A 23406-nucleotide genomic window follows, 5' to 3' on the forward strand; every position below is an offset into this window, starting at 1 on the left:
AGGTATGGCTGACTGAAATTAAGAATTTTCTAGTGACCCAATTCCAAATAAGAGATTTGAGAGAGGCACAGTTTTTTCTGGAAATTCAGATATTTAGAGATCGAATGAACAAAACACTAGTCCTGTCTTAGGCATCGTACATTGACAAAATGCTTGTCAAGTTTTCGATGTAGAACTCGATGAGAGGTTTAATTCCTTTTAGGCATGGAGTTATTTTGTCTTAAAAACAGTGTCCTAAGACACCTTAAGATGTTGAGAAAATGAGACGGATCCCTTATACATCAACTATTGGTAGCCTGATGAATGCGATGTTATGTACTAGACCTAACATCTGCAATGCAATGGGGATAGTCAGTATATATCAGTCTAATCTAGGATATGATCACTAGAACGTCGTTAAGAACATCCTCAAGTATCTACAGAGAACGAGGGACTACATGCTTGTGTGTAGTTCTAAAGATTTGATCCTTACAAGATACACGAACTTTGATTTTCAAATTGATAAGGATTCTAAGAAATCCACATCAGAATCAGTGTTCACTCTTAATGAAGGAGCAATAATTTGAAGGAGCACCAAGTAGGGGTGCATTGTTGACTTCACTATGAAGGCTAAGTATGTGGCGGCTTGTGAAGCTACTAAGTAAGCTGTGTAGCTTAAGAAGTTCCTGACTGATCTGGAAGTGGTTCTAGACATGTCTAGGCCTATCACCCTTTATTGTGATCATAGTGGTGCTGTGGTTAATTTCCGAGAGCCTAGGAGTCACAAACAATGGAAGCATATAGAGTGAAAGTATCATCTCATTTGAGAGATTGTGCATCGAGGGGACGTGATCGTCACATAGATAGCTTCGGAGCACAACGTTGCCGATCCATTTACAAAGGCCTTTATGGCTAAGGTGTTTGAGTGTCACCTGTAGAGTATGGGTCTACGGGATAGGCCAAAAAAAAATCTAGTCTAGGGCAAGTGGGAGATTTTGTACTGAGCGCGTATCATGCTCTAGTTTACTGTTTTGTCTACTCTTATATTAGTGTGACTTTTATGATATACACCCCATAGCTTTAGGACTGTCTCTTATACACATCTAGATGTGTATAAGAGACAGCTGAGCGCGTATCATGCTCTAGTTTACTGTTTTGTCTACTCTTATATTAGTGTGACTTTTATGATATACACCCCATAGCTTTAGGATAAGTAGAAGACTATTAGGGTTGATGCCCTAAATCTCATGGGTCCTGTAGTTTGTAATTGTAATGTATAAACGATTTATTTATTTAATAAATATGAGATATTTTATTCGACAGTTAATAGCATTAACCCACAAAACCAATAAACTAATAGCATTAACCCACAAAACCAATAAACTAACATCCAAGGTTATCTTCTGTAGCTTAAACATGTATATAAAGACATATAGGTGGATCATGTTTAAGTGATAACCTAAATGGTCTATAGTAGATGGATAAGGTTGGATATCTTATCCTAGTGACACTACGAATATAGCCAGCTTTGTAGATGTTTCAATGGTTGTAAAGTGTTACAATGATCCTGATCATTCGTGTAGAGACATGTGAGCAGGGGTGTTCTATACAAAAGAGTTTGTAAGACCGGGCCACGAAATGAATAGTTTCTTTATATAATGCCGTTAATAGTAGCTTACATTTCACTAGGATGACCATAGGTGACATGGCCTGAATTCTTAATGGGTTGTGAACTCTTGCTTATGAAGGCGGTCCTTTGATTTGTATGGGTGAGAGTGGCCAGATCGTCAACTCAATAAGTCTACCATTTTGGGGATTCGTCTGATTGGAGAGTTGGGAACACAGCTACACAAGACGGAATTCACTCATTCCCTAATGTCGGAGTAAGTAGATAAATTGCTCCCTTAAGGGTTGATTTCAGGGCTTGAACAATGTAGCGCCACACCCTCTTTTGGCCCGAGAGGGGTTTGGTCATAGTTAGACTATGACTTATTGTTCATTAGAGGGATTAGTGGTACTTAAGAAGTTATGTGTAACTATAGGGACAAAGAGGTAATTTTGGCCCAACTGTACTTACGAGCAATTTGTGAAAGGTCATCGCATTGTTGACCGGTTATATCCAATAGACACAGAAATATATCTGTAGTACGAAGAGTGTAATTGTCGATCTTTAATGGAATGATGTCAGTTAATGGATGTTGAATAATCTAATTAAAGGAGTTTAATTAATTATTCAAGTACCATTAGAGCTTTAATCTACATGTCCATAAGGTCCCCTCTGTAGCTCAACTGGGATTATTGAGAATTAATTTTGGATTAATTTGAATTGTTCAAATTAATGGAGGGAATTAATTATATATGATATAATAAATTTGAATTAATTATATGTGATATAATTAATATAATGTATTTGATATATTATAAAATAAAGTTTATTAAGAGAGGAATTAAATATTTGAATATGATTCAAATATTAATTATGTGGATGAGATTCATATAATTATACTTAGTATAAATGTGATTTATATTAAATACCATGCATTAATGAGAGAATTAAAAGCTATAGGTTATATTGTATTTGATACAATATAAAAACTATAGGTTATGTGTTATATATGATATAACATATAGTTATATATATAAAATGATTTAAATTAAATTATTTTAAATTTATTTTTAAGTTTTAAAATTAAAGGGAAGGAAATAACTTCCCTCCCCTTAATTCTCTCAAATCGTGTGGAGAAGGGGAGTTGGTTTTTTGACGTATTATTCGTCTTCTTCTTTTTCCCAAGAGGGAACAAAGGTTTCTGTAAGTTTTTACAGAAATTCATCTTTGAGAAATTTCCTCTCTCAATTTTCATTCTCCTCTTCTAAAATGCAGAGCCCATACCTCCTGCCAATTCTCTACCCAAGAGAATACAAAAGGCTCTGATTGGTGATGTCCTGTACGAATTGTTCGTGACCGGTTCAAGGGATTACATGAAGTTCTTCGGTTCTTCAAGGGTAATATAATTTCTAACCCTTCTACAATTCTATCATTTGCATGTTGTAAAATTAGTTTGAATTGCATAATTAGTTCTCTGTAATTTTAATCATTGTGAAAATAAAATTGGGAACGATCCCGCTTCTGTGGTGGACCTCAGGGTTCCTTCAAACAACATTTAGTTTATTAGTTATAGTGAAGAGGGAGAAAAGAACATACCCTAGGGCCTACCTTTAGCGAGAGAAATGATAAGAGCCTGTGTTGATAGCATGTTGTAAAATTGAGGAGCACAATGGGATCCTTGATATAGAGAAAATATATATAACAATAAAATATAATAATAATAATAATAAATAAATAAAATGAAATATCAAAATATAAGAAATTATGTAAATAGAAAATATGAAAAATGGAAACTTGAAGTAGATTTTCTCATCAATGCGTGTCTACAAAATACACAAATAACCACTTATTTATAGGGATTTTTATATGTAGGATGTGACACATTTGGATACTATGCATGGGTTATTATATGACGTGTTGTCAACACATCGGATAATAGAGAAGTGACATATGACCAATGAACATTAATAATGGTAATCTAATTTACATATATTTTATGATATTATAATATGTTTAGTAGTACATCGAGATTTTTTCTCATTCACGAAGTTTACAACGAGTTGATAGTTCTATTCAAAGTTTATCCAAATCGATTCGAATTTTTTTATTAGGACGATTAAATTAATAAAAAAAGTAGAAACATTAATATTTCAATCACGTCAATAGAGGATAATTTAAATTAATTCATGAACCATTCTCTCTCTCATACAATAAATATTACTTTTAAAGTCATATGCATTAATATTTTAATTGGGTGTGATATATATATACCACCAAAATAGTATGATTTATTCACTCAGTCAAACCAGATTCGTTAAAGTTCTCTTGTGAAAGTTTTTTTTAACATAAAATTTTAATTATTTTGTAGCTATATTGGACAAATGTATATTTAACAAAAAGGATAAGAGAGTATCTATTTTTAATTTCAACAAAAAAAAAAAAAAAAAACTGGTTAACTATTTAGATTTTTTGTTTCTTACTTTTTTTTTTTTAATTAAGTTTACAAATTCTACCTCTTAAGTATATATTTATTTGTTTTATTGTCTACCTTTTAACATCATTTTCAAGATTCAAGTTAATTTTTTTTTCTAAAGAAAATCCAAGATAAATTGTGAAAATTAAAAAGTAACGACCTTTACAAGTTTGTTTTTATTCTTGAAATTTGGCTAAGAATTCATTACATAGAAAAGATGAAAACTATGGTAAAGAAATTGTGAGAAAGAAGCACAATTTTCAAAATTAAAAACAAAAAATCGAAGTTTGGTTTTGGTAAGCATTTTGTTTTTATTTTCTATTTTTGAAAATCAAGCTTACAATCATTATAATCTAAATTTTTCTTACTTTATTATCTACTTTTCAAATAAATTTTCAAAAATCAAATTAAAATTTGAAAACTTTATAAAAATAGTTTTAAAAATTTTGATTTGATTTTCAAAATTTTACCTAAAATTCAAATGTGTATTTTAAGAAAGGCGAAACACTTTTTAAAAGAATGTGAAAAGAAGTACAATTATAAAAAGCAAAAAAATAAAAATAAAATATTATCAAATTAGGCTCAAATGACACCAAGGATTTTTATTAAATATCCCTAATGAAGCAAGATGTAGGTGATCTTTCAAAAAATCAAATGTTGTATAATTGTTAATTGTTATACAAGAGAGGAAACTTAAAATAGAAAGCCCTATATTCAAGCTGCCATTGGCATCAATGGTGACTTGAATATCTCATGGATTATGTTTTTATAAATATTTTCGATTTAGGGTGACTTGAATATCTGACTTTCGAGTTGATATATACTTTTTAATTAGTTGAACGATTATAGATTGTCATTTTTTTTTAATGATTTTGTAGTTTTAAAATTAGCATTAATGATATTTGTATATCCCTCTGACTCATATTGTGGAAAATTACAAGTTGAGTAGTGTTATGTGAAGTTGGAGGGAGATCTTTTCTATCATTATGTGAAATTAAAAACTAAACTAATGGGATTAGTTTTTTTAAATATACGTGATAGACAGTTTTCTTTAAAAAAAAAATACAATTCCTCTCTCTCTTCATCTCTCAATATCTGTGTGTTTGTTGATTCTAGAAAAGAGAATAACATTCTCTCTATCAATTTAGGGTTTAATACATTGAATTAAACAAGTATTTATATCATCAAAAGACAAATTGAAGAATACATGGTATCGAGATTGAAGAACATTTATCGTTTGGGATATTTAATTATCATTGGAATCATCAAGTAAGTTTACCATTTCTTTCACTATAAGTTTTGCCATATAGTATGTGTTTTGATTGATTAATTGTTCTATTAGGATCGGCTTGTGTTAACCTCTTTCACATTACTTGTGTTAATCTCTTTTACAATGAATTTAACTGGAATATTAAATATTTTAAATATAATTTTTATTTGGTTTAGATTTCAAGATGTTACATTATGATCTCTAAACTTTTTAGTCGAGAATATAATATCTTTTTAACTCAATGGAAAGTTGGGATGCAATTTACAAAAGTGGTTTTTTATTGCTTTCTAATATATATATATATATATATANAACATGATAAACCTTAGACATTTTGATTTGGTTAAACTTTTTAACTCTCTCAACCATCTACATGGTATTAGAGTGTGAGGTCTTATATTTAAATCTTTGTAATATCATCTCACCCGTTAATAATGGTTTTCACTTGTTGGGTCTTCTACAAATTTTCAAGTCCATAAATGAGGAGTGTTAGAATGTACTGATATAATTATTAAACATTTAGAGGATTAGTCTATCACATAACTATTATGTCACAAATATATAAAAATTTAGTAATCTTTCATAACCAGATTTTAGTAACATTTTGAGACATTTTAAACTAATCTCTCATCTCTTTTTTTTTTAATATCTTAAAATAAAAATATATCCTTTTTAGATTTAGTATTAATTATCTAAGTTTTTTTTTTATTTATTGAAACACCATTAATTACACATTATCTCTCATGAATAAATTTTTGAAATATTTAATTCTTTCTTATTAATATCATTTTTAAATTTTGATTTTGTTTTTGTTATTTATCAATTTTAGTTGATATTCATTTAATATAGGATATTTCAAATTAATGTTTCTTTTTTTTTTTTAAGAGATTTTGTTTATTTTCATCCACATTCGTAAATGAAAATGGATCATTTCTCCATTGAGATTTCAAGTATATGTTGAATATATTGGTAATATACTAGAAAATGTAAATATACATCACATATATCATTATTTATTTTTTTTGGTGTGTTTACAAATATACTGAAAATATAAATATACATTGCATTATTATTAAGTATATAAGAAGATATATTGTACAAACTGTTGTGTTCATGTACTTATCAAATATATCTTGGTTTATTTCTCGTAAATTCAAACATATAGTATTATATATAGGGTAATTTTTTTAAATGACAAAACTTTTAAAAATATTTTCAAATATAGTAAAATATTATTATCTATCCATGATAGATACTAATCTATGACAGACGACACTTTTAGTTTCATGACAAACGCTTATAGATATTGATGGATATAGTGACAATGATACACATTGATAGACAGAAACATTTGGCTATATTTATAAATAAGTTAACTCATTTTCTTATATTTAAAAATAATTTTTATTTTTTCTATAGAACACTTGCTTTTTTCTCCCTCCTCAATTGCCTTTTTTTGGTTTCTAAAAATGTCTCTCCCTCTACGTCTCTAACTTGTTATCTCTCCAATTTTTGAACTCCCTCCTTTAACATTTTTTTTCTCTGCAATTTTGTTGTCCGTTTCTTAACTTTTTTTTTTTTTTTTTTTCATTTTTTTTAGTTCATAACTTTTCTTATTTTGAAATTATTTCATCTGTCTTTAAAGTTTCTCTCCACTCCATTTTTTCTCTTTCTAAATGTGCTGTCTCTATCTAATTTTCCTTCTCTTTCTATATTTTTTCTTTTTTTTTTTACCTCACAGCTACTTCATGTGAGCTAAAAAATCCGAATTAGATATCGATACCTCCCAGATACGTATTTGACACGCGATTTGACGTATCTATTTTATGCCTATATATTTTAAAGAAAAAAAGATAAATAACTCATTTAATCTTTCCCGATCTAAAACTAGGCGGTCTATTTAAAAGGTTCACTACTTGAGTCCAAAACTAAAAGGAAAACTCTAGAAACATCTAATCTTCATCTTCACATTTGAATCCCCACAAAGTCCATCAAAATATAAGTCACTTAAATCTCTTCAACAATTCAACGAAGAAGTTCTTCGTTTATCTTCATATTTCTCTCTCTAATCAGCTTCTTCTTCTCTCATCAATATGAATCACCTTTTTATTGCATTTTATTGACTATTTTACTCCAACTTCTTATATGTCACTTTTTGTATTTTATTTTGTATTATTGTCATTAACTTATATGCTAAATTTATCAATATTATTCTAGATTTTTCTTAAGAAAAAGAAAACATATCTTCAACGTATCTGTATCCTAGTTTTCTAGAAATTGACATATCGTTGTATCCTACCATATTCATATCTCTATCTGTATCCGGATCCGCGTCTATGTTTTTATAGATTTTTCTCTCTCTCTGATAATTTCTCTCTAAAAAATAGGTCAAAATATTTTCCCCTAAATTTTATGTTTAATCTTTATTTTGTTTCTTAGATTTTAAATTGCTATAATTTTAGTTCTTAAATTTTGAGTTTGATTTTAATTTAGTTTTTAGGTTTTAAAATGTTACAATTTTAACGTTGAGAATTTGAATTTTGTTTTAATTTAGTCCTTAGGTAACATTTTAAATTTTAAAAAATAAAAAGTATATCATTTTAAAATCTTATAGACCAAATGAAAACTACTGAAAAAAAATATAAATCAAAAAGGTATTTTCTGATTAAAAAAAATATATCATCCCTTTTTGTCTCACTTTTTTCTTTCCTACCTTTTAGTTATATATATATTTTTTCATTCCCTAACAATTTCTCTCTAAAATCACTCTTAAAAACATATTAATAATTCGAAAGCATTTTAATTATATCTAAATAAATTTTATAAATTTAGAACAAAACAATAAAATATATGTTATTAGAAATAAAAATTTTTAACAATAGTATTTATAAATAAATCACTTTGTCTAACAAAATCTATTCTCTTGAAAGTATGTTCTTAGTTATCTTTGTATGAATTCTATTTTTTTTTTTTTTAATAATCATTCAAATCTCAAGTCAAATTTTAAAAACAAACAATTTCTTAAAAAAGAAAAAGTTTTTAAATACTTATTTTTTTTTAAAAGAATAGCCTATAAATTCCAATGTTTTCTTTAATAAATATAGAAAAACAAGCCCATCTTTAAAAAAACAAAATGATTATCAAATGGGATTTACTTTTTTTAGTTTTTAAAACTTGACTTGATTTTTGAAAATGTAGGTAGAATTTAAAGTAAATTATGAAACATAGAAACTTATAGGTTAAAATAATGCTTAAGTTCTAAAAATAAAAAACAAAAAGAAATCAAATGATTATCAAATAGAACATTGAAATTCAAACATATAATTAGTATAAATCATTAAATATGTTGGGACTCGAATCTCGTTGGCATTGAATGATTTGCAAGCCTCTCATGGGCTTGACCTCCAACCCACTTCTCTCAGAACTAGTTTCGAGATGTTTCGAGCAAACATGGGTAAGAGATTCTAGCATCGTTGTGGTGGCATGAGCCTACCACACTTAGACACCTAAGTTAGTCCCGAGAGTGCATAGTTCAGCTAAGCAGGGCTCTCTCCTTTGAAAATTACTTACTCTTCCCTTTGAGGTTGTCAAATGAGATTGTTTATAGATTTTTCCTTTGACACTTACCTCTAATTATGTGTAATGTCAGCGGTGTCAGAACCGTTACCGACGCTCGAGGTTGTAGGGTACCAGATGAGCACAACTTAATTGGTATATAATCACCAGGTTGGTTGATCGACCCAAATCTTGAGGTGTTGACATTTTCTTTATGGGATGCGCGTCCTCCCATGGCTCCTCTCGATACTTTATAGGCTTGAGCCTGTATGTGGACTTTGGGTTTTGCTTTTGGTAGCCCTCTGCAAAATTAAAAAAAAACATTAAAATTCAAATATTAGGAAACTAGTTTAAAACTTATATTTAAAATAATAATAATAATAATAATAATAAAGATGAGGAGGTTCCTTTGGAGACATGATACTTTGAGACGAGGAATGTCTACATATAGTTAAGGAAAACATACTTAGGTACATTCTAAAGAACATCTATCTTTGTGCATCCTACTAAATTGCCTAATCATAATTTTTCACATGATAAATTCTTCTTATTTGTTTTTTTAAAAATATTTTGATTATTTTTTTATGTGTGCATCTCATCAAAGTGTCTAATATAATCATAATTTGCGGTATGAAAAAATTTTCTTACTCATTTTTTAAAATATTTTAATTCATTTTTTTTTTTTGTTGTATATGCTAAAAGTGAGATGCATACAATAATTACATCTCGAAATATTCAATGCTTACTATAAAAGATTTACTACATGTGTTTAAAGGATGTTTAAAGATTACTGACATTTCTGAATATTGATGAGAGAGTACCCAGTTATTATGTTGTTTTATTATTCCATATATTAATTAATTTTCCTTTAACAAATGAGAACAAAATGAAAGAGAATTAAGATGAAAAAGCAACACAAAGTAAACGAATTTAATCTCAACTTGTTCTTATTTCTATGCACGTTTTTGTAACAAAACTTTTATAAAAATTCACACATCAAAAGTGTACAAAAAAACAAAAATAAAAACAAAATTCCAACTCAAGAAGAGGCTGGTGAAACTGAAGACGTATGAGTAGAGGAAGATGTAGTCGGAGAATTACATTCGGCGGCGACGGCGGCGGTGGCTGAGGAAGGAATCTTGGGCTTAGGCTTTTGGACTATACTGGGTAATGGCTGCGGCGCTGCCGCTGCTACCACCGGTGCATAAATTCCGTTTGTGGCAGCGGCGCTGACTGCTTCTCCCGAGGAAGTGGTGGCGGACGCGGCGGCGTATTCTGCCGCCGGTACCCATATGCCGCCGACCACCAGGAACTGAGGCGCGTGGCCGCTCTCGTTGTTATGGATCGTCGGAGATGGCCGTCTCGTGTGCAAACGATACTTCTGAACAATATTATGTTTTACAAAATTAAACCTCCAATAATTCCACAATATTCTTTTTTATTTACAAGAAATATATTCTCACAAAATAAGAGAAATACAGTCGGACATGCGAGTTTAGGCCCATTTGTTAATCATTTATTTCTTTTTTAAATTAAGTATATTTTATCCACATTTTTTATAATGATTTACATCTTCATTAGGTACAATGGTTGAATTTTTAACAAAATTTCAAAAACAAAAATAATTTTTTGAAAGTGGTTTTTTTAGTTGTCAAAATTTGGCTTTATTTTTTAAACTATTAGTGAAAAATTGATAATAAAAGAAAAAATTTGGGAATATAAGTAGTGTCTACAATCTTAATTTAAAAAATAATAATAATAAAATGGTTACTAAATAAGACTTTAATTATCAAGTTTTCAAAATTTGCATCAAATTAGTCATTGAACGATAAATATATTGAAAAAAAAAATCAATTTTTGACCTTTTTTTTGTCTAATTCTAATAAATCTATAACATTTTAAATTTTTGGAATAATTACTTGTCTATTATATGTAACTATAAAATTTAGGTTTTTTTAAGGATAATTGTTTTAAATGACAAAACTGTTAAAAATATTTACAAATATAGCAAAATGTGCTTGTTTATTAGTGATAGACATTGATAAACATTTATTAGTGTTAGTGGTAGATATTGATAGATATTTATGAGTGTATCAGTGATGTACAATGATATTTTGTTATATTTGTAAATAATATGACTTATTTTACTATATTTTAAAATAACTATCTAATAAATCTATAATATATTAAATTTTTATAAAAATTAACTTGTCTATTACTTACAATTATAATATTTAATTAATAAAATTTAAAAGATTTCAAGTGACAAACTTGAAGTTCCATAGAACTATTAGAACACATTTTAAAGGTCGTAGGCCTATTGAAAAAAATATTGAAAGTTGATGAATTTGTTATTTAATAGATTCATTTAAAGTTAAAGGTGGGAGATAAAATAATAACAAATATGAAATTTTAGGTCATGAACTTGTATTTTAACTTTTTTTTTTTTTTTTTGTTAATACTATTTTCATAAATATAAATTTGGTATCACGTTTTTTAAATTCATAAAAAGGAGAAAAAAACCTAGGATTGAAGAAAAACTTTAAAGAAAGCCAAATAATAGAAGAATTAAAAAAAAAAAGATTTATTCAAATTCATGATATGGTTGTATATTTATTAGCTGTGAACATACTTTACTGACATTTTTTTGGTTTAATAAATGATAAATTTAAAAAGTTAAAAACTCATTTCAAGCATATTCTACTTTATTCTGATCTTATTTTAGCCCTTTTATAATAATTCATTCTTCTACCCAAAGTAATGCAGAAAATAATTCCCAATACAATCACTGATTATTGAAATTACTTAATCTATATCAATTTTAGATTGAAATTCTTTTTTAGATAGGTGACTTCGATTTAATTTACACACATCTCAACTATTTTCACGAAAATGTTTGATTTTACAATATTTGAATGTTAAGAAAACTGTAAGTTATTAAATCTTAAATTGGTAGTCACCATAAATTAAACTTTCTTTCTAAATCCTTCATTAAATTCTCTTTCATTTATCGCTAGGTGACTAAAGATTTCATTCTCTACGTCATATTTGGCGATCAAAATTTAGTTAAAAAAAAAATTATTCAAAACCTACCCAATTGTTTTCTTTATGAAAATATAGGAATGAAGTAATTGCAAAGAAAAGTAAATTTGCCATAAATATTGAACTATCAAACCTATCTAATAAATGAAAATAAAAGTCTCTTAAGACAATTTTTAAAAAAAAAAGAAATAGTAAAACTTAATTTAAAACAAAATTCTCCAAGAACAAATTAGTTAAAAAATAAATAAATAAATAAAAGGTGAGAAATCCGGACAAAATGGAAATTTCTTGAATTCTATTGAGTAAATAGCAAAAAATAATAAAAATTAAAAAGAAAAGCACAAACCTGTAGATGACTTTTCACTTCGTCGTTGGTAAGACCATCCACCTTCATCAATTCCCTTATTTGCTTCGGCGTCGCCACTGCATTTCAAATTAAAAAATATATAAATTAAATTAAATCAAAGAAAATAAAATAAACAAAATAATAACAATAAATTAATTTAATTTCAAGACAATAGTGTCAATTTTCCCCATCTTTTTCCCTACCATGGGAGCCTCCGAGCTGCTGTAGCGCATGAAGGAACCGCCGGTGCAGCTCCGGCGACCAGCAACGTCTCTGTTTCCTCTGATTCTGCGCTTCCTTCTCTTCCCGTCGGCTGCTTCCCCCTGACCCCGTCTCCGTCGTCGAGCTCGTTTCCGCAGCAGGAGCCGGGGCTGAAGATGACGATGTCCCTCCTCCACCGGTTTTCTCCTTCTGGAACGGCCGGAAAGCGCCGCCATTTCTATTGACCTCAACAACAGCCGTGTTCTCCGGCGGATCCTGCGGAACAAAACCCAATAACCCCAAAACTTCCGAGGAGAGTAATTTTAAAATCAAGGGAAAGGGAGGAAATTCCTTTTTACCTGATTCAGGGGAGGAGGATCTGAAGTCTGATTCCAAAGCTGAGCAGATCTGAGCCAATCAGACGGAGCCAAATTCAAATTGTTTAAATCAGAGTCATCGTCATTCTTGTTCTTCTCCGTTTGTTCAAAATCAGAAACCCCATTTCTGTTAATCGGAATAAACTCCTCAAGAATCGGACCCATGTCACTGGAAGTCTGTTCAGAGCATTCCGATTGACGATTCTCCGTCGTCGTCCCCGATAACTGCTGCCTGCAACAATCAATGGCTGCGAAAAAACCCAAATCAGAAAAAGAACAAAAAAAAAATAAAAAACAGAGTGCAATAGAAACGAATCGGGTCGGGTCAAATTTTCACCATGGGAAACGAGCTGCAAACAGAGAGGGAGCTCGCGCTGAAACATGATGACTTTACGGCGTTCTTGTTCCAAAGTTTCGGCGAAATCGGAGAGTGTGAAACCCATTTTAGCTGCAATTTCTTGCATTTTGTCGGAGAAAACCATGATTCTCCAAGACTCTGTTTGTTGAGGAAATCTAGAGAGAGAAAGAGGGAATTTGGGAAATGGGGAATGGAGATGAAAGAGAAAGAAGGCTTGACTAAAGTGGAGAATAAGGGATCTACAAGAGAATCATTGGAAGGAATAAACTTGCTGTCCAAACTTCATCATCTTCAAACTAACAAACAAAACAGAGAAGCAGAGGGGAGAGAGAGAGAAAGGTTGAGAGAGAATTGATAAATTGATCGGAGAATTTATGGGAAGCGATTTAGAGAAGGATGAGAGTAAAATATCGTGGTCGGGCCGTCGCGTAGTGTAACGAATCTATATTCTTTCATGGAGGTTTTGAATAAGCCAAGGGCCCTTTTTTATTTCATTTTTATTATTTTATTATGGCCCTTCTTTAGTCTATTGCTCCGAAAAATAAAAATTACTTAAATATTTAATGTGCCATTTTTTGACCCCAAAAAAAAAAAAAAAAGTTGGGTGTTCCTTGGATGCAGCTATCTTGCAGTGTATTCTAAGTATTGTCTTTGGGTGTTCCATTTTATTGTATTCTCAGTATTGTCTAATAAAATTTTGGCATGTGCCATTTAAAAAAAAATTTAATTCTATTTTTGTGTGGCTAGTAGGTGGGAAGTATAAAGGTTAGATGTAGCTAGTAATGTCCAATTTCCTCACGAGAACGGACCCCGCCCTGAACGGGGTGGGGATTCCCTAGGCGGAGAATGGGGAGGGAGTGAGGGATAAAATTCTACGTGAGCTAAACGGGGACGGGGACAGGGAATACATTCTTCGTTCCTACCCCGCCTCGTTCCCCTTCCCTACCCCGGTTAGCTACATATTTATTTAATATAGTTACATAAGTTATTATTATTATATAAATATTACATTTTAAAACTTCAAATTTGATTATTTATTGGGAAATATAATGAATATATTTAAATTGAATATTTAAATTTAGATTATATATGTGAATAATTTGATTTATATTTATTTCTTTCTACAAAAAAAATTTAATTAGTTTTTTAGGCCAAAATTTGAGTAACGAAAAAAATTCCCGCAGGGAACCTAATCCCGCAAATTCCCCACGGAAAATCCCCATGGGGAATTTCACGGGGATGGGGAATGAAATGGAGAGCGGAGATGGAGATGGGGAATGACATCCCGGCCCCACCCCGCCCGTGGACATCTTTAGATGTAGCTTAGGTTGTACCTAATTATTACTCTTTTTTTTTTTTTTTTTACCTAATTTCATATTTATATGATCTTTATACTCATTTAATTTATGGGAGATGGTCAAAAATAGAAAAATAAGAGAAACTATTTACACAAAATAATAAAATTTAATCTTCTTTATAGAAGCTGATAAAAGCATATCTATGTCTATTAGTAATAGAAACAAATAAAACTTTATCATGGCTACTTTGTGAAAGATGCGTATAGAAGTCTATCAGTGTCTATTAGTGTTTTTTTTTAAAATTATTTTTTAAATAGTTTAACATATTTTCTATTTGTGAAAATATTTCTTAATTTATTTTAATTTTGAATAAAATATTAAATTTAAGTTTCAATACTACTTTGATTCATTTGTTCATTTTGGTCTCTTTACTCTTTAAAAAAAAAATCTATTTTTGGAAGTTTTAGCAAGCAACTTCATTCACCAAATCTATAAAATAGGCCATATCAAGAATCTTTTCTCCATTTTGTACTTCATTTATAATCATATCTATTTCACAACTTTTTTCTTTTTCTTTTTCTTTTTTGATTTTTTTTTTTAAAATTATGCTTGTATCTTAAATAGTAGCTATATCCAAATGTTCGTTTTTTTATATTACACATATCAGATATGATATTTTATAGAGATTAAAATGAACAAATGTTCGAAATATTGACAAAAAAAATGTATAAATAATTTTAAAATATAAATTCTACAATGAACAAAGCCTTAAATAGTGTATAAAGTAGTATTTAATTTACCTCAATTCTATATAACTTTAATATATAGATTTTTTTCAATATAAAACTAATTTAGAGTTTTAAAGTAATATTTTCCTATTACTAGTTCAGCAACATGTTAATTTCATGCGAATAAAATTACTTCTTTTAAGAAAGGTCAAACATATAATTTTATCTTCCAAATAATCAATTTAATCCAATCTGTGATTTTTCTTATTTTATCAAAATTTATGCATATTAAGTTTTTTAGAACAAATCCTAATATAATAGTAATTAATTATAAGAGGATTCACGGAATTCATACATATCCATATCTTTCTAAAGCCTTTTTATTGTTAATATGATGTATGAAAATTTGAAATTTCAATATAAAAAGAATAAATATATGTCAATATCATTTAGTTACGCTTTTATTAATTTATAAAAACTAGTATTTGATTAATAGAACAATGACAACAATGTATAACTTATTTTGAACTAAGTTATTATAGTTCTAATAATGTAGGTTTTTTATTTTATAGGTAAATATTGAGGATTGCTCTAAGTCATGGGCAATCTAAATTCCAAAAAAAAAACAAAAAAAGAAGAGGGAGCATGTCGCATAGAAAAATACACATCCCAAAAGGGAGAAGTCAAAGCCTCAAGTTCTTGGCTTGACTAATTGAGCTAAAAAAATATATTAATCAATAAATAATCAAATTGGGCTCCGCTTGATACCTTGCAACCTCGAAAGTCAGAACTACCGTCTCATTAACAACATTACATGTAACAAGGGTAGGTGTTAGAGAAAGGGCAACATCCAGACAAGAATTTTTGATCTTATTTTCTATGCTTAGCTGAATAGGCATCGAAGCGTTATTGGTTTGGAGAGTGAAACCAAACTCCAATGTGGTGCGATGCGAGTAACTTTTATGTAGGTCAACTAAGCAAGTGAATAAATAAACCCACAAAGAGACTACGATGATGACAAATGCATGCGAATTTCCCACACCAACAGTAAATTAGTCCGAAAAGAAAATCTCTATTGCTCCAAAAATAAAAATGAATTAACTTGAATTAATTAAAATGTAAATTCGAATAGATAATGAAAAACCAATTAATTAAGTAAAGGAAAATAAAAGGGTGAATATTCGATTGGATTCCGTTTACGTCACCAATTTATGTGCTGTCAATGTCGGTGACGTAACGCTTTCCCACCCATTTATTTCATCTGCTTCATTATTTTGTCTTTTTTTTTAAAAAATAATTATATAATTTTTTCCCCACAGAATATACCAGAAGATTCCAACAAGGAAAAAGGAATCTCGGGCTCTGATCCAGTACGGTCGTGCACACCCAACAACAATCAATCATTCATTGTGGCCCTTTCTCCTCCTTTTCCCTTATTGTGGCCTTTCATGCACTCGCAAAGCCACTCTCAACTCTCAACCAATTTCTTTCTTTACCCTTAAGAAAATAAATAAAAAAAACTTTATAATAATTTATTTTTTAATTGGTTCCCTCATTATTATTATCCTTGTTTGCCAAAACTTATCGGAGTTTTTTTGGTTGGTCTCCTTTATTATATTCTATTCAATAATAATTTATGCAGTAACGATTCGACTTCTAAATTTAGATCAATATATTTAAAATTCAAATTCCACGCATGAGATTTATTTGTATAGACTCGAGTCTGAATTTAGATAAGGATTGAAAATTCAACATCGAACACCTCACAATTAAATCTAGAATATATATAATTTAGTTGTGAAAAGTTTTAAAATTATCAATAAATACTACCTATAAGAACAAATACATGTTTTCAAAGATATTTGCATTAATGTAAACTTTATTGTTATATGTGTAATAAGTTTTAAACAAATTTAAGTTGGTAATATCTTAGAAACTAGAAAAATTTTACCCATAGTTTTTGTACAAAATCTATTTTTTTATTATTAATCTTTGTGCTTTGGAAATATTTCAAAAGTGTTATAGGGACTAGAGTCAATTGATGCTACACCATGACTAAATATTCCACTAAAACTATGAGTGGATTTTGAAAATCTTATAATATGATATGGAAAAAGAAGAGCTATATGTGGAATTTTCAAACATCAAATACATTTTTTTTAATCAAACATCAAATAGACCTTTTTACATGTCCACTTTCATAATGCCTTAATGAGAAAAAAAGAGTAAATTTCAAAAGTCTCTTATTGCTTAAAAGGGGCAAAAAAAGAAAAAAAAAAGCCTCTTTTCCCATTAATTTTAAAATGGAATAAAGAAAAATGTTACCCAAAATGGAAATAGAAATATTTTCTAGGTTAGGCCACATCTAAAATTATTATTTTTAAATCTTTCTATTATTTTGTTATTGATATATTTCTTCTAAGAATAAAAAATGGTTTCCAAGAACAGCCTACAATCTCACAAAGCAACTCAAAGTATCATACAAAAACATGTTTGCACAACTAAGGATCTATTTAATAATCATTGACCCGTTTGATTACCTTTTCGTTTTTCTTTGTGGGTAAATATTCATTTCACATCTAAATTTAATCTTACTTCGTCATTTACTTAATACTATCAAGTTTTGAAAATTAAAAAAAAATTAGTTTTTAAAAATTTGTCTTTGTTTTTGAAATTTGACTAAGAATTCAACTATCCTACTTAAAAAAATATACAAACAATTATAAGAAATTGAGAGAAAATAAGCTTAATTTTAAAAAACTAGATGATTACCAAATGGGGCTGGTACAAAAACCCTAGCGAATTGAAATTTAAAACTCTTTGAATATGTAAACCCCTACTTCTCAATCATTTAAACCCCCAAATCAATTTGATTTCAATTATAAGGATTGAATTTGGCACAGATAGTCTTAAGATCAAACCTATTGAGACGAAGAACTTGTTCTTTGTTCCAAGATTTGAACACTTTATAAGATAGTATGATCAATTCTACTTGAATATTATTGACATATAACTAAACCATGAATTGCAAAACTCAAGAAGTTCTCCTTGCTAAACTTGAAATAAGTGAAAATACCAAAATTAATTCACCTAAATCTAATCAGAACAACCTGAAGGCAAGACTTTTTAACCTCCAAATGAAACTCTAATGCCCCATCATTCGACATATTAAAATATAAAAAATATCCCTACTTAATATACCATAAAAAGGATAAAGTTGGAAAACACTAAATTATGTTTAAATTATTAAATAAAATATAAATAATAATTTGATGGCCTGAATAGTTCATATTATTCATCTCCTCCTTTTGAAGGATTCGGCCTCGAATCCAAATCAAAACCTTGTAAAATAGTTTCGAAATCATGAGAAGAAAATAATGTTACTTTTCTTTGACTTCTCGTATAGTCATGAGATGTCAAATGTTGACGTTGTCTTGGATTCCATCTATTTTGGAAACAATGTCCATCCTTCTAATCCTCATTCAATTTGTGACCATAGAAAGAACTAGGCCTAACTTTGAGCTTTGCTTCGTAGTTAAAGTTTTATCTTCTTGTAAAAACTCAAAAGAAAAAATTAGGTAAACTTAGTTGAAGTTCACATGTTAGAAAAGCTCACTTGTTAGAAAACAATCTTCTTTATTAAAAAGGTCATGAATGTTTTGTTTTAAAAACACAAGATTTTACCTCACAAATTTTCAAACTTACATTCTTGGCCTTTTTCTTATTCTTTCTATGGATCAAGTATCTTTCGCATGTTTTTCTTTTGCATATTTTTTCTTTCCATATATTTCTATTGCTTTTGTTTCGGTAATTTCATGCCTTTTGCTTTCGAATTAACACACATCAAGTTTTATTTATTTTCGGAACAATAATACAAAAGAAGGATTAAATGTTACTTTGAGATCTAATTAACTAGAAATGTTAGCAAAAAATTTTCTAGTATCAAGGTCACTACCACCTACTTAAGTAAGTGGTTTCTATACTAACACATGTTTCTCCATAAATAAGTGGTTCAAAAGTAGTAGTAAGATTACAATAATGTAATTATTTATTTTCTAATGGTGTACTAGGCAAAATATCATTATCGTGCAACATTAGTTAGCTTCTCTTTACTACTAACTACATTATCAAAATGCTTGAATAAACCTCTCTTTCACTATTGTATTGGCATTGAAGCTAGACGTATATTTAGTGTACTCATATATGTTAATCACATGTAGCATCTCTTCATGGTAAATTTTCACATTTTTCCTCCTTATTCCAAAGTGTGCAATTTATGGAACAACTTAGGAACAAAATGTTTCATCATGAGAAACTTGATTTATTTCCATGAAGGTGTTGTGTGATTTTCGCCCCTCCCTTTTAAAATTCGTGACAATTATTTTCAGGTATTGTATCACTTGTAATTTACCTTTTTTCTTTCACCATACTGGTGGTGATCAAGTATCACTACAACAAAACTGGAATTTCATGACATTTAAAAGGTGTCACAATTAAAATTCGTGACAATTATTTTCAGGTATTGTATCACTTGTAAAGGTATCAGTATCAATGACACTTTTGAAAAATGTCATAATTAGACATCTAATGACAAGAAATAATTATCAACAATAAACAATTACTAATAACTATAAGCTGTCACTGCAAAGTTTACTGTGAAAGATTATCATTGTCATCAATTGACTCAAAATTGGCTTATTGCTAAAGCGTTATGGATATTGACGATAGTTGTAAAATGTCAAAAAAGAATATATAGAGACATTTTTTTCTTGTCTAGAATATTTGAACCATGAAAATTTTTACTGTCAAGAATATATGAATCATAATAGATGTGAATAATAACAAATGTTTTATATCAATAAATATTCTATCACGACACATTTCTATTGTCACTGAATTTCATATTATGACATTTTTATATGAAGGAATCGAATTTATCACGGAAGCGTGTGAATGCTATCAATTCGAAATTCATTTTGATATACAGTGAAATGCATAGAAGTTCTCAAACTAAAAATATCACATGATAAATATTTAATATACCTAAGTATGTAATCTATAGAGAGTTTAGAGAAGAGAAGACTAACCCTTGATGAAAAACTCTTCTTAAGGCAAATTCTCTCAAAGAATGCGAATTGAACAGTTCTGGACGAACAATGAGATTTTTCTTCAAATCCAGACACCACCACTTAGTAACCTTATTATTCTCTGAAACAAGGAACGAACATGTGGGCTCTTTCTTTGTCACTTTTGGGAGAGAGTTTTATAGGAGAAAGGTGTTGATATTGAGAGAGAGAGTTTTTTTAGAATTTCTCAAAGAAATCTTCTTCCTCTGTGTTTTCCAAAGAACGCAGATTAAAGAGAAGAGTGAGGGAGAGGGAGTTACAATAACTCATTCTCACATTCTGCCAAATAATTCCCTTATCATAGGGGAGTTATAATTATATTATTAAAATATTAAAAATATAATATTTATATTATATGGTTAGTTAAATGATTAACAAACCATATAATATGCATTGTAATCATATTAAAATGCAACTCTCTCTTATAACCTATAGTTTTAATATGAATCATATTCATATCAAATTTTATCCTATAGTATTCATATAAATCTTATTTATAATAAATCATCTTTGAATCTCATTCAAATATTTATCTCTCACATATTATTTAGTTTAATTATAAATCATATTTTATAATTAACTATATACTATAATGTATCAATTTACATTATACTTTATTAATCATATTAATATAATTAATAACTATTTTTTCTTAAATAATTTGAATAATTAAAATTATTCTAAAAACATTATTCCTTGTTTTTATTCATAGAGAACTAACAGGGGGATCTTATGGAACTATAGATTAGAAGCTCTAATAATACGAGATGAATCGATTAAACTCTTTAATTAGATTAACCAACATTCATTAATTACCAATCACTCCACTAAAGACCGAAAATTGCACTCTTTGCACTGTAGATATATTACCGTTTTACTCATGTAGTTACATCTAACTCCTTAAATACCATTGATCTTTCTAATGAACAAACAGTTTATAGTCCAACTATAAACTAACCTCTCTCAGACCAATGAGAGGTTGATGCCTCATTGTTTAAAACCCAGAATCAGGTATTAAGGGAGCAATTTATCTACTTTCCCTAACTACGGGAATGAGTGAATTCCATCTTGTGTAGCTTTGTTCTCAACTCCCTACTCAGAAAAATTCTCAAAATGGTAGGCATGTTGAGTCGACAAAGCGGGCTACTCTCACCCATACAGATTAAAGAATTGCTCTTATAGACAGAACTTCACAATTCACTCACGATTAAGGTCAAGTCACCTATGGTCATCCTAGTGAAATATTAGTTTCTTCAAGTAACGGTGTTATACAAAGAAACCAATCATTTCACAGTTTGGTCTTATATAAACTCTTTATACAAGATACCCCCGCTCACATGTCAGCACATGGATAATATGGATCATATCGTCTGTAACACTTACAACTCATGTAACAGTTACAAAGTGAGTCATATTCGCAATGTCACCAAGATAAGGCATCCAATCTTATCCATATACTACAAACCTTTTAGGTTATTACTTGAATATGATCCACATGTATGTCTACCATATACTGCTTAAGTTATATTAAACAACCTCCAATCTTAGTTTATTGGATTGGGCTAATGCTATCTAAGTGTCAAATAGAATATACATCTTATTTTATTAAATAAATAATTTGTATTTAAAAATTACAAACTACAAGATCCATGAGATTTAGGACACTAAATCCAACAATCTTCCACTTGTCCTAAAGCGAGTTGACTGTACAATACAAGATACAATATAAAGTATAACACAATAAACTAGGGCATCCTCTATACCCTAAAAATCTCCCACTTGCCCTAGACAAGATGACACATATCTTATAGACCCAGGCTCTCCAGGTGCCACACAAATTTGAGCCGTGAGAACCTTTGAAAATGGATCAACAATGTTGTGCTTCGAAGCAATCTTTGTGACAATCACATCTCCTCGTTGCACAATCTCCCTAATGAGATGATACTTGCGCTCGATGTGCTTTCCTAGTTTGTGGTCTCGAGGCTCCTCGGGAGTTTGTGTCACAGTTCGCTCCAGATTACCCTCTTAACCTGGATGGAATGATGACTGCAGCAGTTACCAACCCTTTTGTTGGCACTTACTGCCTATCTAACCTTTTAAATTTTGCTCAAACCCTGAATACGTACATATCATCAATATACGAACATATTAATTCAAAACTTAACACATTTACATTACAGGGTTTTGCAGCATTGTTCATACATGAATATTACAACTTAGTGAGCCCCATCTAGAATACTAGTCGCTAGACAGACACATGTGTACTAACTAATATAGATCTTCAATTACGCTTCCTTCAACTTGTTTCTTTGAGTGGCAGAGCAGCAACAAAAAAATATTTTTGGGAACTGACCGCTACCTGAAAGGAAAACATTTGAAAACATGAGCTAGAAGCCCAGTGAGTGACTTAATAAAAACATAAATCTCATGCTTAAACTGGAAGCTCGAAAACATAATACTAGAACTAAAATATGCCAAGCAAATGTGTACATAAAACCTTTAAAACCATTGTATCTGAAACTTAAATCTTAGTTGAGAATGAACATTCATTGCTCTAATTTCGAACGTCAAATCATGGCCAGATGAGACCTCTACTTCGATCTCTTCATACTGAACTATGGCTAGAAGAGACCCCTACGTCGATCCCTTTAAATATACCGATGGGCATCTCAAGCAACTTCCTCTAAACATAAACATTGATAACTACTCTTAAACACCATTAACATCATTATTCCCTAGTTGAGAACGAGCATACATCGCTCTAGCTCCTAACGTCTGTTATCGGCCAAGAGACCCATACTTCGGCCTTCCTTTGCTAGTATATGATGGAACTCGAGACATACGCAGCGGAATTAGGATCTAATTACACTCTAATTGCTCTTAAATTAAAGGAAATAAGCATGCATCATGAAGGAAAAAACAGTGGATTAAAAAGTGTAGGATACTACCTTTGAAGCCCCCGAAAACCGCTTATCCTCATTGAATCACGACCCGAACTCTTTCGAACCATACTATAGTTGAACTACTATCCTCTGGACTCATAACTG

General features: G+C 29.7%; 1 protein-coding gene across 1 annotated transcript; it reads right to left on the reverse strand.

Annotated features, from left to right (window-relative positions):
- Window positions 1–9804: 9804 nt before the first annotated feature.
- Window positions 9805–13331, reverse strand: LOC120076000 (transcription factor HHO3-like). The gene is made up of 5 exons (XM_039029769.1): window positions 13187–13331; window positions 12832–13097; window positions 12475–12748; window positions 12272–12348; window positions 9805–10264 (listed from the first exon to the last, which is right to left on the reverse strand). The coding sequence occupies exons 1-5, from the start codon at window positions 13329–13331 to the stop codon at window positions 9923–9925; spliced, it is 1104 nt and encodes a 367-aa protein (XP_038885697.1). The 3' UTR covers window positions 9805–9922.
- Window positions 13332–23406: the final 10075 nt, after the last annotated feature.

The sequence above is a fragment of the Benincasa hispida genome, chromosome 4 (assembly GCF_009727055.1).
Source record: "Benincasa hispida cultivar B227 chromosome 4, ASM972705v1, whole genome shotgun sequence".
In the NCBI taxonomy this organism is placed as follows: domain Eukaryota; kingdom Viridiplantae; phylum Streptophyta; class Magnoliopsida; order Cucurbitales; family Cucurbitaceae; genus Benincasa; species Benincasa hispida.